Genomic DNA, 15770 nt, shown 5'->3' on the forward strand with positions numbered 1-15770 from the left:
GGCGTCGGCGGAGAGGTTGTCCTTGGAAGCGCGCATCGGATCATCGCGCCCCGTGTATTGGAACATCAAGCGGTCCCGATGTTGAAGTGGTTGGATCCGCTTGGTGAACCAGGACATGGTAAGGTCCTTCCCCGTCAGGCCTTCCTCCGTCAGCTTGCAGATCCGCCTAACTGCCCGAGTCAGCTGAGGCGACTCGGAAAGATGAGGACATTGAGTCCAGGCCGGAGTCTCGCTGGCGGGGCTGTTCTTGAAGGGCGGCAGCATCTTTTTGCTCGCCGGGTCGGAGACGTCCTTCAGATAGAAGAAACCCCCGGACCAGTACCGCGCGGATTCGTGGCGGTCGGTGGGAGGATAGACGCGGCCAGGGCGGAGCATGAAGGTGATGGACCCGCAAGTAGCCAACTCGGAGGTCTGTCGGATTTTCTCCTTCTTGACGGAGAAATAATATTGAAATAGAGGAAGTTTGGGAGATATCCGGAGATGGCCCTCGCAGAGAGTGACATGGTTGCTGATCGCCAAGACACTGTTTGGCGATATGTTGTGGGGCTGGAGTCCATATGCCTTCAGGATTTCCAAGAAGAAATCTGATGGCGGAAAGGAGAAACCGCGTTCCACCAGCGCCTTGGTCACCACCATCTCGCCATCCTGGGGGGCTGGAGCCAGAGAACCCGGAACTGTTCGCCAGGATCCGGGCTTCAGGAAGCCTTCCGCCTCGAGGTTCTTGAGTTCCATCTCGGTGGTGGTGCAGGGCCACCATTTCCCCTTAGCTTCAGAATCTCGCTGACGAGCTTTGGACTTTTTGGCGGCTGTTTCTTCCGCCTTATGCTCCGCTTGATCCGCCCCTGAGGTTTTCTCCGGGTTAGCAGAGGTCCCCTCGACATCCTTGCTGGAATCCTTGGATGGATCCAGTCGGACTGGGACGAAGGGAGGAGGGGCGGAGGAAATTGGGGTTGCCATGATTGGCTCGGAGGTTGGAGGCGGAGTCGTAGAAGACATCTGAAGAAGAAACCATGGCGGAAATATTGCTTAGTCGGATTCAACGTCAACACCCTAAAGTTCATCCCTACCAACTACGGCGAGAGGACGAAGCTCGAGAACTCACCGTAATGGTTTCTGCGGTGGTCGGAGTCGCCGGCGACGAAGTTTTTGCGCGGTGGCTCGCTGAAGTTAAGAACAGGACGAACTCTCCGCGGCGGCGAAGCAGCTCCGGCGGAACTCTGGCGGGATTCCGGCAGACTCCGGCACGGCGGAGAGAGAGCTCGAAGGCGGCGCTTCGCAGAGAGGTGAAAGGGGGGGTGAATGAGGAGTTTAGGGGTCGACGGTGGATATTTATAGGCCGTGGGAGGAGATTCGTGCTCCGCATCCTGTGGTCGGAACGCAAGCGTCGCACCGTTGGATGCGTGACACGTGTCGAAACCCTAAACGGTAAAAATGGCTAAGGATAATTTACCGCTCAGATCGCGCGAAAATGGCGCCAGAATTGGCGGAACCGTTTGAGTCTTTTAAGATTCCGGGTTGCAGCGTGAAGACAAATAAGCTCTTGTTCGCCGCAGGGGAGTAACCCGGAGACATGCTGTGTGCTGTCGATGGATGAAGTCCCGCAGGATGGGGGAGATTTCCGACTGAGAGTTGGAAAAGAGAAAAATGTAAAGTTGGAGTTCTTCAAGTTTCCCCATGTTACCAAGATTGACGGAAGCTTTAAAGTTTTAGCAAGGCGGAAACAAGAGGTGAATCTCGGAGAACTCTGGGGGCTACTGTTGTGGGTATACTTCATGGGTGTACCATCGACAGTGCCTATATCCGGCAAGCCCGGGTGGCCCATAGACGGTGATGTGGCATGTGGCCCATCGGGCGGCCCGATTCTTGTCGTTGATCATGAAGGATGAAGTCCAGCCCAGGATCAGTAAGCCGGATCCGGACCGACCTTCGGAGGAAGCCGGATCCAGGGAGGCCCATGAGGAACCCGGATCCAGCACGACGTATATGGAAGGCGGATCCTTGACGTACACGGCAAGACATTGTACCGTAGTTAGGCAATCTGTAATCCGGCTAGGACTCTCCGTGTAAACCCTAGATCCGTGCGCCTTTATAAGCCGGATCCCGGGAGCCCTAGAGGCACAACCACAACTCATTGTAACAGCGCGAAAGCGGCCAGATAATTCCAGACAAGCAGCAGTAGGCCCTATCCTCGTGCAGGTGTTCCGAAGCTGGGTAAATCCCGTACCACCGTCCCGTGTGCACTCCGCCCTATGGCCCCCACTTCTTCTCCCCCTCGTGAGGATCCCTCCTCCGAGGTACCGTCGAATAGGCAACGACACTCCTCCTATTGTGTTTCATAATGTTTTGGCAATATAATAGATTTTGGCAGGCTTCAAGTTGTTATACATCGCCACCACAACTGAATCAAACTTTATGATCAATAATGCTATAGTCTGTATTTCTTTATCAGATTCGCGGGCTGCATATTTTCTCAAGTCCACTAGATGGCAATTATTTCAGCTGTAGGCACTGCGATATATATTTTGTCAATATAGGGAGCCCCATACATTAATTAAATGTTGATTTTTCCAACTAACTTTAATTCGTACGTGGCCAGTTCATTAATGATGTAGGTGTCCAGTCTCAATTACACGTTGTTTAGCTGAATATTTTCCAATTTGCGAGCTGCTTTTTTTTTCATCACTCCTAAGCACATGGCGTGGTTAGGGCATGTACAATAGAGTGACATTAGCCTTCTTTTATGGTTGTCACATCGATTTTTTGCTTAGTTGTTGGAAAGAGATTGAAAAAAGAGAATCATGTCTTCACTTAGCTAAGAGATGATCTTAAGACCATTTCTCAATTGTACCATTTGTCTTCTCTTAGAAACTCAATCTTCTTGTAAATTTAATTTATTCTCGTTTATTGCAAGAGATGACAATATGAGAAAATACGTTGTATCATCTATATTTATTGTCTTCTCTAGATGACATGGACTGCTAAGAGAGGGCATGCCTTCCTGATAAGGGAATGTACACTAGGGTGACGTTAGTCTTCCCGTACGCATGCCACGTATGATTTTTCTTAGTTGGATGAAAAAAGTCAAGAAAGAAAAGGTTGACTTCTCTTAGCTAAGGGATGATTACTTACAAAATAAAAGATTTACATTTTTCTCCATTGTACCATTTGTGTTCCCTTACCTACACAATTTCATACTAATATTTAATTTATTCTCATTTATTGCTAAGGATGATAATAAGAGATAATACATTGTATCAGTTATATATATTATCTTCTCTAGATGACGTGGATAGCCAAGAGAGGACGTGTTTTCTTTAGCATTGTACATGCCCTTATGTCACGAATTAACCTCCATGGGTTGACATACTTTTTTCAGTAATGTTTATGCACGTAATCACGTAGATTTAGATGTGCTCGTGGATTTACGAGTATGTTTGAATTGTGGGTAAAGTGCCCCCTAGCGGAAAAAAAAAACTTCACGACCAAAAGGTTGGGTTTTGTTTGGATGATCACTAAGTTTTTGACATGCCAATGCTTCATTATCAAATTTTAGTTTATTTTTTTATAGCAAATGTTAACTATTTTTAGGCAAGTAAAATCTCAACTAAAATTTTAGCTACTTTCTCCAGTTCATCCGCTTCAGATAAATCAATATTAGGGAATCATGTTAAACCAGAGGAAGTAGCTAAAATTTTGAAGGTAACCTTGGGCACAAATCAAACACTCCCTACGTACGTATCTGGTTTGGTGGTTGCCTGGTTCTGGACGCGGTGAGCAGGAAAAGGGCGTTGGCGGGTGCCACGTCGCCGTCAGCCAATACGGTATTGTATGCCGACAGTTTTAGTGTACCCAGATAAAGCTACCCAGGCAGCAGCTTGGCCAGTAGGATGAGGGATTAGTGGTGGTCACCATCCGTCCAACTGGGGCTCCCTGTTACCTGTGGGCTACGACTCCAGTGACTCCGGAACACGTTACTATCTGCTCTCTAAACTGCTCCCTCTATGTCTCTTATCACCTCTATTATTATCGCCTCCTCCTCCTTCTTTGAGAAAAGTCAAATTATGCCACAGATTACCCAACGAAGAAGATTACTACATACGGATATTCGTTAGGTGTATACATGATCCATGAGACGATTTGCTTAGCTAATTCGACCGTCCATTCTAACAGTGGCCTCGGCCTATAAAACCTGGCCAGTAGGAAGCCTACACAAGCCACACAGAGCAAGCTGACCAACTGTCACATACACACACACAGTCTACTAGCTAGCTAGCTAGCTCAGCAGATCAGCCGGCGGTCATGTCTGAGGAGAAGCACCACCACCTGTTCCACCACAAGAAGGAGGGCGAGGAGTTCGAGCCCGCCCCAGGCGGCGGCGTCGACGAGTACGCGTACACCAGCGAGACGGTGGTGGCCGCCACCGACGACGGCGAGTACGCGCGCATCACCAAGGAGGAGAAGCACCACAAGCACAAGGAGCACCTCGGCGAGATGGGCGCCGTCGCCGCCGGAGCCTTCGCCCTCGTACGCATCCATCCACCTCATCATCTTAATCGATTCGAAAATTTTGGATTTTACGTTGTTCAGCATAATTAGTTTATCATGAGCTACCTTACCAGAAAAAATAACCATGAACTGGTTGTGTGTGCAGTACGAGAAGCACGAGGCGAAGAAGGACCCGGAGCACGCGCACAAGCACAAGATCGAGGAGGAGCTGGCCGCCGCCGCGGCCGTCGGCTCCGGCGGCTACGCCTTCCACGAGCACCACGAGAAGAAGGAGGACCACAAGGAGGCCAAGGAGGCCAGCGGCGAGAAGAAGCACCACCTCTTCGGCTAGACCGGCAAGCCTTTGCCGTACGTCGCCGGCGCGCGCCCGTGTGCTTTTTCTACGTGTGTTTTCCTTTCTTCCAAGTGGGAGAGCCTAGCTGGGACGAGGGCCCGGTCATGCGCTCACCTCTGCGTGATTTTCTTCTCTACGTGCGTACGCGTGCGTGCTGAATAAGTGGTGAGGTGCTGCTGATGCGTGCCGTGGCTCCCACACAGCTCATGTATCTCCTCGTTTGTGCTTGAATTTAACTCCGCTCTATGAATTTCCACAATAACTTCAATTATGGAGTCATCATATGATACTACCTGGAGAGGGAAGTTGCAGTGAATAGCCCTGTTCAGGATTATGAGACTAGCCATAGTGGGGAGTAACATATAGTAGTGTCATTCATATGTGACCCGGACTTTTGGCTCTCATCTACGCCCCACCCTGAAATCTGTACGTTCATATGGTGCTTTATGATCCGTGGACAAGGTAACATAAATCCATCTAAAAATCATAAATAATTGAGAATACAGCACTCTAGTCCATGAATACGGCTGTGCTACGCATTGAATGGGCTGGTGCTATCGTCATTAGAACAGCCCGGTACAGAATCATATGCACATCCCATTATTAATGTGGTATCCAGCTGGTGCCGCTTTTATGTTGCTCAAGCAGTGTAGAACCACTTCCGCATCGTCTTCAACCTCTCGTCAAATAGGCTGGGGTGTAGAGAACATAAGCTAAACCATGTAGCAAAATCTGTTGAAGATGTTTCTCTTGGAGAGGGCAAGGGGTCACAGTCGTCTTCCTGGTTACAGGTAAGGAGCTCGAACTCCATCGTAGACTAAGCTCATTATCCAAGTCTCTCTCTTCTGTTAATTTCAAGTATCATACGCCTGATGATTCGCTGATTTTGACTAGAGCGGGATGGTGAAAAGCCAGTACAGGAGGTCTGAGGTAGTCGGTGCAGGCATTTTTCCCATTTCTAGAATGTGCAACGCTCGCATTGGAAATTATAATTTCAAATATGTACGATCAGCAAATAACAACAAAACCAAATTGATGAGGAAACAAAATGGATCTGAACCCTTATACTGAAAAAGCCGTAGTTCGGGCAGTGCATATAACTAAGAAATCAGGGGTTGTAGGGTGATTTGGAGACACTTAATGGAAGGCGACCCAAATAATGCGTCTCCAACGAGTACAACACGAGACAAAAGTAATTGCTCTACATAACAGCTAGTAACGTCACGTTGTGGGGCCATTGTACTGTGCAAAAAAGCCTAATGCGGGAGGGGATACTAGTTGGTGTACAAATACAGAAGCTAATTACTAGGGTGGGTACAAGTAATGGACGGCTGGGGAGAGAGTACATGCGGTGAGATATGGGGTGGGTGCATCCGCAGGTTCTCCAGTGCAATTTCGCATTCATATGACACTACTCTATGTTACAACCTTCATAATGCATAGTAATTTAGATGTAGTATCATGCAATGAGTGTATTAATTAGCTTGTAGATTGATTTAATCTTGAAAAGTGTGATGTTATGGTAACATAGCTAGTTACCTCAACCATCTGTTTCTTCATTTAATATCATGCCATGTCATCAATTTGCCTAGTTTTTTTTTTGAGAAATCAATTTGCCTAGTTGGCAATGCATGTAGCTCTATGTTACTACCTTAGTTACTCCCACTATGAGTAATCTGAATACATCGGTGGACTTTCTGCAAAAAAGAGAAAAAAACAGTCCAAAATATTCTATGTTCTTCTTCAAGAATATGGAACCGATGTGGGAATATCCACATCTGAACTAAGATGGAAATGGATGTAGAAAATATCTGAATTTATCTTACAAGTAGAAACACAAATATGATAATAAGTGACGGACGTAGGAAATAATTAGAGGGTGGGGCACACCTCCAATTTTTTTTTGCGCTTTCCATTATGATAAAAATTTGTGAAATAAGTAATATATGAAGCCAACATTTCTAAATTTAGGGGTAGAATTTTTTTCAATTTTTTAATAGTTTGACCCATGTGAATATGAAAATATACATGTCCGTATCTGATCAATATTAAGCTAGCCAATTCCACTAATTACATTCTCGATTCTTTTCCACTAATTATACCCCCTATGTTATCCAACCTAAAAACTAACTGTGTGTTAATCAAATGTATTTTTTTGTGATCAAACAAGATACTATTGTGTGTTCAATTTGTATATTTAATTTTCTACCGGTCTATGGTTGACTTAATTGTTGTAAGACGCGAGCCTGTTATTTTGTTATATTTGTGTCAGTTCTAAATTAAGTAAACTTTCAATCCACATCCGACTTCGATAATATCCTCTCCTATTTGATAACATTCGTATTGTATTCATTCTGAATATGTGAAAATACATGTGGGGAATGCAATATACGATCCACATCAAATCCGCTTCCACCACTCCGTAGAAATTCCCCCCTCTTACCTTTGCCCACCAAATTTTTTGCTATGGAAAAACTAGTACATAATGCTTAGTTAGTGCCCAATCTAGCACTTCCTCCCTCCCAAAATATAAGACGTTTAAATATTACATAAAATTCAATACTTTTTACGTTTGATCAAGTTTATGCAAAAAAATATAATACTCAATCAATGTCAATAGATTCACCATAAAGCATATTTTATTAATGTGTCCATTCAATATTGTAGGTTTATATTTTATTTTTTAAAATATTTAGTCAGAGTTACTAAGATTTAACCTTTTTTAGATGAACTAAGATTTAATTTTGACTAATCTTTGAACGCCTTATATTTTTGGATGGAAGGAGTACCATCTTATATTCTTATTGTTCTGCCATGAAGTTGGTCAAGGATCTTTGCAAGCTCATCGTGTTACTGACCCATATCGTACGGAGTGAACCCCACCCGTGGCGCTCTCCAGGGCTGATGAGGACATCACAACCTCCGATTTGAAGGCATATCTTGGTCAAAAGATGAGACTACGTCGAGGACGACTTCAATTCAAGAAGGGGAGGATGATGAGGACATCACTATGATAGATACAACCAATATTCCTACAACCACATCTCAGGTAGGTTCGTTACTAGGAATCCTTCCTAATATATATGAGAATATGATGCTGCCTAAACCAAATATATTATATTATTTAGGAATGAATCTAGCATGGACGTCAAGCATTGGATTAGGAACGTGAATGGAGATGGCAGCATGCCTGCAAGGATTCAGGATGGCGTGGCAAGCGAGGATTTCAGAACATTGAAGCGACCATAATGAAGCAATGATGATTGGATGAATTCTACAAGTTTCCCCATCATAAAATCATTCAAGAGTTATTTTTGGTGGTGCGTCACCTTATTAAATGGGCCAGACCCATGTATTTTCGGATTAGGTATTTTAGGGATTTTAAGAGGCCATATAAATGGAGAAAGGCCCATTTAGGGGTGTTTTTGGCCAACCCTAGCTGGTTGGACGAAAATTCCTTCACTTCCCCCATATATATCCCTCTGTAGCCGTCATTAGAACTGGGATTTTGATTAGATTAAAAGTTAGCCAATTGCTGCAACTTCGTGTACTTCTTTTGAGGCCAACGCCGAGAACAACACCGACTATTCAGAATCCTACAATTATCAGTCAAGCTTTCATCTCTATTCGCAATATTCTGATTGCATCTTTAGTTCTTACTTGTTTTCGATTTCAAGTAGGAATTAAGACCCTGGTCAGGCTGATCGTGAATCAAATATATTTATATTATTTAGGAATGGATCTAGCATGGACGTCAAGCATTGGATTAGGAACGTGAATGGAGATGGCAACATGCCTGCAAGGATTCAGGATGGCGTGGCAAGCGAGGATTTCAGAACATTAAAGCCACCATAATGAAGCAATGATGCTTGGACGAATTCTACAAGTTTCCCCATCATAAAATTCGTCCAAGAGTTATTTTTGGTGCTGCGTCACCTTATTAAATGGGCCAGGCCCATGTATTTCGGATTAGGTATTTTAGGGGATTTTAAGAGGCCATATAAATGGAGGAAGGCCCATTTAGGGGTGTTTTTGGCCAACCCTAGCTGGTTGGACGAAAATCCCTTCACTTCCCCCATATATATCCCTCCGTATTCGTCATTAGAACTGTGATTTTCATTAGATTAAAAGTTAGCCAATTGCTGCAACTTCGTGTACTTCTTTTGAGGCCAACGCCCAGAACAAGACCGACTATTCGGAATCCCACCATTATCAATCCAGCTTTCATCTCTATTCGCAATATTCTGATTGCATCTTTAGTTCTTACTTGTTCTTGATTTTAGGTAGGAATTAAGACCCTTGCTGGTCAGGCTGATCGTGCTCCCGCAAGATCAGTAATTCCCGGAGATTGTCCTAGCGATTGCATTGGGGCACGAGCTTTGCACGTGTAGTCAGATCGTCAAGCACGAACTCCACCAACAAATCGATCTATCTTCATCTCATCGAAAGATCAGACACCTTTGCCCTATCAAGTGGTATCAGATTTCACCTTGCTCGGTGAGATTTTACAGTTTTCCTTGTGTAGATTGCATCGCGTTCATACCTAAAACCCAAAACCCACGAAAAAGCCAAAAATATATTAGGTTTAGATCATCCGTCCCATAGCCCCTGTCAAGCCATTGCATGATCTTTTCAGTTTTTGCCTTTTGAGTCTTCGTCTGCAATCATCGTGTCGCGTGCTGGTCTTAGTACCTAGAGTCGTTAGAGTTTCAAGTTCTGGTCATAGTAGTCACGTCGCCGCCGCACCATCTCCACTTGCAGTCCTCTCCATATCACCGCCACCATAAATTTCCGCCACATCTGCCATCAACTCCTTGTTGTTCCCCTTTTCTTCCCATCATAGTAGGGTCTTTCTTGATCTTCGTTTCAGAGTTTTTTTTGGGTTTTAGATCCGTTTTCTTGGTCAATTTCGTGTTTTCCGTCGAAATCCTGACAGCAGTCTAGCTGCAAAAAAAAAGGGCGCCCGACCATAGAGACCTCTGTGGTCTAGCGCCAAGGTAGATTCAGCGAAAAAAAAATTTCTGGTCGCCCGACCATAGAGACCTCTGTGGTCTAGCGCCAAGGTAGATTCCGCGAAAAAAAAAATTGGCGCCTTACCTTAGGTGCCTCTATCCTTCAGCGCCAGTTTCGCTGCCCCTTGCATCTTGTGCCGCGTCGTGACCTCGTTGGTGATTTAGACTCGCGTCTCTAATACGATCTAGCCTAGGACCAGCACAGTACCTTCGTAGAGCGTTTACTCAATTTGCATCGCTGATTTGATTATTGTGCCACCATATCACTATACTTTGTCTTCCCAGAGCTCCACGGATTTCTCGACGTGCACTGTGTCGACACATGGTAATCTCTTTGGCAATCTTTGGAGACGTTGATCCTTGTTGGTTGCCATATCGCCTTCCTCCTTTTTGGTAAGAACTTGTAAGAGCTTTGTATTTTGCTTGACGGAGTACGCGTGATACCACCATATTTATGTAGTTTGTCGGCATATACACTTGTGATTTTTGGGTACTAACCATGACATGAATTGAGGACCAATTCATGGACCCGAGTACCATGACGACTACGGAGATGCATGTGCGACCATTTACAGGAGATCATGATCAGGTTATTTCTTTACCAGTTTATGAGGGTAGATATAATACGGATGCTTATTTTGATTGGGAGTTTGAAGTTGACAATATTTTTGGATGCCATGATTTTACTGAAAATGAGAAAGTAAGAGTTGCTGGCTAGAGTTTTCACGGGTTTTGCTTCCATTTGGTGGGATATGACTTATAAAGAAACCGTTGATAATAAACCTACTACTTGGGGATTTAAAATCTGCTTTGTGACATAGATGTGTGCCTCTTTCTCATCAACGTGAAATGATGCGCAAACTTAAACGGTTAGAACAAGGTAGTAACACCGTGCATGTTTACTATCAGGAATTTAAATGTTACATGTACCGTTGTGATATAAAGGAATTTGAGGAAAGTACTAGAAACATGTTTTTCAACGGCTTGAACCCTGATATTAAGGTTATGTTTAAGTATATTCCTCGTTCTACTATTGGTATATATGTTCGAGCTTGTGCTTTTGAGAAACACATACAGGAGAAAACGTTGGACCATTCCAACTCCTTCAAGTCATGCACACTAGCACCGGTTGTTTCTTCCAACGTTCCACACAGGAATATTGTTGTGCGAGTCGCCCAGCCACAGACTTGTGACACATCGCTGCGAACATCTTCTACGTTGGAGTCACAAGGTAAAAATAAGAGTAAAGTCTGTTTTCAACCCTGAGTTTGTAGAGGTGGTTAAAATCAAACCTCAAACTCTTAATCCCTGAAAACAACACCCCGAACTCTCAATCCTGGTTATTACCTGCCAGACGCTCGTTTTCGGCAGGGATTTGCTGATGTGGTAGCAATCAACGCTGGGAACTATTTATAATCTTGACTGGGCAAATGACCCATCTTCTTTCCTGGACATTTTCACACGGAGGATCCTTTCTCCATTAAAAATAAGATGAACAACGAACATTTGGTTCTCGAGTCCTCGCGCCAGTCAGTTTAGTGAAGTCACGAAGCAGAGGTTTCTGGTGCCTTACAACTCCTGGGCTCCTGGCCCAGAGCGCCGACGTGCATCCCCAAAGACAGGATCGGCGGCTACAGAGAGCTCAAACACCTCTGTAAGGCAGCTTCAATCGATTAAAATTCCAGTCACAGATCTATCAAATGCATGTGCGTGCCCACTTACGCTACACGTGCTCGCGGGGTCGGGAAACTACGCCACAGTAAGGCTGGTGCGCGCTCGCAGCGCTTGAACTTGACACTGTTGTGCTGCGCTCACCCTTGAGCAGGTCGCACAGTTAGAAGGAGGCACGCCGTGCATGGGGATGGGATCGACGACGGCGTGGCGAGCTAAGAAAATCGTGGGAAATAAGAGCGGTTTGGAACGGCGAGCTCGCACGCTCAATACATCGGGGCGGCGTGGGATGCGGAGGAGCTCAGAGAGGCGCGCCAAACCACCGGGCGCCGGGCGGTGCAAACTGGGACGCGGATGAGCTTGGAGAGGCGTAGCCTACCTCAAGGCGGCGACCGACATCAGGTTTGCAGGTGATCATCGATCTGAGGCGGCGTGTAGGCTCAGGTGACCTTCTCGAGCTCCCTGCACACAAAGGAGCGGCAATGGTGAGATGGAGGAGGAAGAAGTTCGTCCACTTAAATCAACAGGGAGCGTGGGTGGGGACACAACCAGGTGGATCACCTGCCGCTCGGAGAAGGGGCGTGGCCGCTTCTTCAGCTTGGGATGAGGGCGTGCGCCACCGCAGCTGTCGGTACGGGGAGCGCTGTGAGAGAAAGGGCGGACGAGGCGCACAAAGGAGGGGATGGATGTGGGCATGTGGCGCACTGGTCAGGAAAAAAGAGAATGTGTGGGCCATGGATATCAGTGTGAGAGAGATGGCAGGGTTAAGGCAAAATCAGATATCCCACCGTTTGGAAACTATCTACATACCACTATAGACCGGGAATATAAAGATCAGGGTGCTGATTTCTGGGAATGGTAGTTCAGGGTTTGATCACACCGTCCTCTACAAGTTCAAGGTTTAACTCAGACTTTACTCTAAAAATAAAGTTACTGATTTTGTCCTTCCACATGTGACTGATGAATTCCATGATGATCTACACATGTCATGTGATGATTTGTCTATTGAGTTGATTAAGGATAGAGTTTTCGCTTTGAAACAATCTTCTGATCAAACAATGGAGATGCTTCCTAGTTTTGTTAATGAACTTGAAATTGGTAAATACCATGTTGATATTAATATTCCATGTGTTGAGTTCACTGATGATTTGGCCACACCACCAATATTAGGGGATCATACTAATGATTTGCAAATACCATGTGATCAAACCACTGAGATTGATATTGTTGTGAGCGCAATTAGTCCTGTTTTCAATTCTTCTTTGACTATGTGCACGTCCACCGAAATTATTAATGCTAAAATGGATTCTTCAATTGATTTAAGTACACCCACTGAATTACATGCTACAATACCAAATGTTTTGGGTGCTTCTTTTGTGGACATTCATGCATCTATTAATTCTAGTGCCCTAAATGAGTTACATGCTAAGAGATATTTTAGGTTGGGTGTACCAATTGATCACTTTAATCTGTCTTGGAATATGAGTGCACCCACTGAAATTATCATTGATATGATGAGTAATCTTTTGGTTGACTCTAGTTATGAATGACCTACAGATTTGTGTGTACTGATGTCTACTCACGCTTCTATTCCTGTAGACAGTGTTGGGCCTCCAAGAGTAGAGGTTTGTAGAACAGCAGCAAGTTTTCCCTTAAGTGGATCACCCAAGGTTTATCGAACTCAGGGAGGAAGAGGTCAAAGATATCCCTCTCAAGCAACCCTGCAATCACGATACAAGAAGTCTCTTGTGTCCCCAACACACCTAATACACTTGTCAGATGTATAGGTGCACTAGTTTGGCGAAGAGATAGTGAAATACAAGTGGTATGAATGAATATGAGCAGTAGTAACGGCGCCAGAAAATAGCTTGCTGGCGTGCAGTTGATGGTAGTAATATTGCAGGAAGTAAAGATGCACTAACAGTAAATAAGCGATGATTGCAGTATTTGGAAACAAGGTCTAGGGATCATACTTTCACTAGTGGACACTCTCAACATTGATCACATAACTGAATAAACAAATACTACTTTCTCTACACTCTCTTGTTGGATGACAAACACCATTCATTGTGTAGGGCTACAAGAGCACCTCAATGCCGGAGTTAACAAGCTCCACAACATTCGATGTTCATATTTAAATAACCTTAGAGTGCATAATAGATCATTGCAATTTAGACCGAGAACTAACATAGCGCACACACTGTCACCATTACACTATGAAAGGGGAATAGATCACATCGATACTATCATAGTAATAGTTAACTCCATAATCTACAAGAGATTACAATCATAACCTACGCCAAGTACTACATGATGCACACACTGTCACCATTACATCATGAAGGAGGAATAGACTACTTTAATGACATCACTAGAGTAGCACATAGATGATATTCAACTAGATCACAAAGCTCATGATCACATAAAGATCACATGGGAGAGAGAGATGAACCACATAGCTACCGGTACAACCCTTAGCCTCGAGGGAGAACTACTCCCTCCTCATCATGGGAGACAGCAGCGTCGATGAAGATGGCGGTGGTGTCGATGGAGATGCCTTCCGGGGGCACTTCCCCGTCCCGGCGGCGTGCCGAAACAGAGAATTCTGTCCCCCGAATCTTGGCTTCGCGATGGCGGCGGCTGCGTAACTTTTCTCGTCCTGTGGCTTATTCCTTTAGGGTTTTCGCGACGGAGTCCTTAAGTAGGCGGAAGGGCAGCCTCGGAGGGGCCCTGGTGGGGCCACACAATAGGCGGGCGCGCCCCACCCCTTGGCCGCGCCGCCCTGGCGTTTGGGGCCCCCTGGCTCCCCTCTGCATTTTCCGGAACTAACCTATTGACGAGATGCCGAAGTGCCAGTTCCTGTTTTCTGCTGTTTTTGGTTTCAGAAATCCTAGTAAGAAAATATTCTCGGAATTGGAAGAAATCAACGCCCAGTATCTTATTTTTCCATGAAGCTTCCAGAACACCGGAGAGAGACCAGAGGGGAGCCAGGGGGCCCCACACGCCAGGGCGGCGCGGCCAAGGGGTGGGGCGCGCCCCCCTATTGTGTGGTCCCACCAGGGCCCCTCCGAGGCTGCCCTTCCGCCTACTTAAGGACTCCGTCACGAAAACCCTAAACGAATAAGCCACGGGACGAGAAAAGTTACGCAGCCGCCGCCATCGCGAAGCCAAGATTCGGGGGACAGAAGTCTCTGTTCCGGCACGCCGCCGGGACGGGGAAGTGCCCCCGGAAGGCATCTCCATCGACACCACCGCCATCTTCATCACCGCTGCTGTCTCCTATGATGAGGAGGGAGTAGTTCTCCCTCGAGGCTAAGGGCTGTACCGGTAGCTATGTGGTTCATCTCTCTCTCCCATGTGATCTTTATGTGATCATGAGCTTTGTGATCTAGTTGAATATCATCTATGTGCTACTCTAGTGATGTTATTAAAGTATTCTATTCCTCCTTCATGATGTAATGGTGACAGTGTGTGCATCATGTAGTACTTGGCATAGGTTATGATTGTGATCTCTTGTAGATTATGAAGTTAACTATTACTATGATAGTATTGATGTGATCTATTCCCCCTTTCACAGTGTGATGGTGACAGTGTGCATGCTATGTTAGTACTCGGTATAATTGCAATAATCTATTATGCACTCTAAGGTTATTTAAATATGAACATCGAATGTTGTGGAGCTTGTTAACTCCGGCATTGAGGTGCTCTTGTAGCCCTACACAATGAATGGTGTTTTTCATCCAACAAGAGAGTGTAGAGAAAGTAGTATTTGTTTATTCAGTTATGTGATCAATGTTGAGAGTGTCTACTAGTGAAAGTATGATTCCTAGGCCTTGTTTCTCGAATAGAAAGTTACACCACAGAGAATTGCTTCCCACGCCAGCAAGCTATTTTCTGGCACCGTTTCCAACAATTTATGCTACATGTTTATTTACTGCATCTTTACTTCCTGCAATATTACCACCATCTATATCACTTGCATTTCACTATCTCTTCGCCGAACTAGTGCACCTATACATCTGACAAGTGTATTAGGTGTGTTGGGGACACAAGAGACTTCTTGTATCGTGATTGCAGGGTTGCTTGAGAGGGATATCTTTGACCTCTTCCTCCCTGAGTTCGATAAACCTTGGGTGATCCACTTAAGGGAAAACTTGCTGCTGTTCTACAAACCTCTGCTCTTGGAGGCCCAACACTGTCTACAGGAATAGAAGCGTGCGTAGACATCAAGCTATTTTCTGGCGCCG

At 45.3% G+C, this 15770-nt stretch overlaps 1 protein-coding gene across 1 annotated transcript; it reads left to right on the top strand.

The window, feature by feature from the left end:
• The first annotated feature begins 4197 nt into the window (after positions 1–4197).
• Positions 4198–5108, top strand: LOC127294240 (abscisic stress-ripening protein 5). The gene is made up of 2 exons (XM_051324013.2): positions 4198–4524; positions 4652–5108. Exons 1-2 carry the CDS (start codon positions 4300–4302, stop codon positions 4835–4837), a joined length of 411 nt encoding a protein of 136 aa, XP_051179973.1. The 5' UTR covers positions 4198–4299; the 3' UTR covers positions 4838–5108.
• Positions 5109–15770: the final 10662 nt, after the last annotated feature.

The sequence above is a fragment of the Lolium perenne genome, chromosome 4 (assembly GCF_019359855.2).
Source record: "Lolium perenne isolate Kyuss_39 chromosome 4, Kyuss_2.0, whole genome shotgun sequence".
Lineage (NCBI taxonomy): Eukaryota > Viridiplantae > Streptophyta > Magnoliopsida > Poales > Poaceae > Lolium > Lolium perenne.

Coding starts and splice junctions, on each gene's coding strand:
- LOC127294240 (XM_051324013.2), top strand. CDS start 4,300: ATGTCTGAGGAGAAGCACCACCACCTGTTCCACCACAAGAAGGAGGGC. Junction 4,525..4,651: donor CCGCCGGAGCCTTCGCCCTC/GTACGCATCCAT, acceptor TTGTGTGTGCAG/TACGAGAAGCACGAGGCGAA.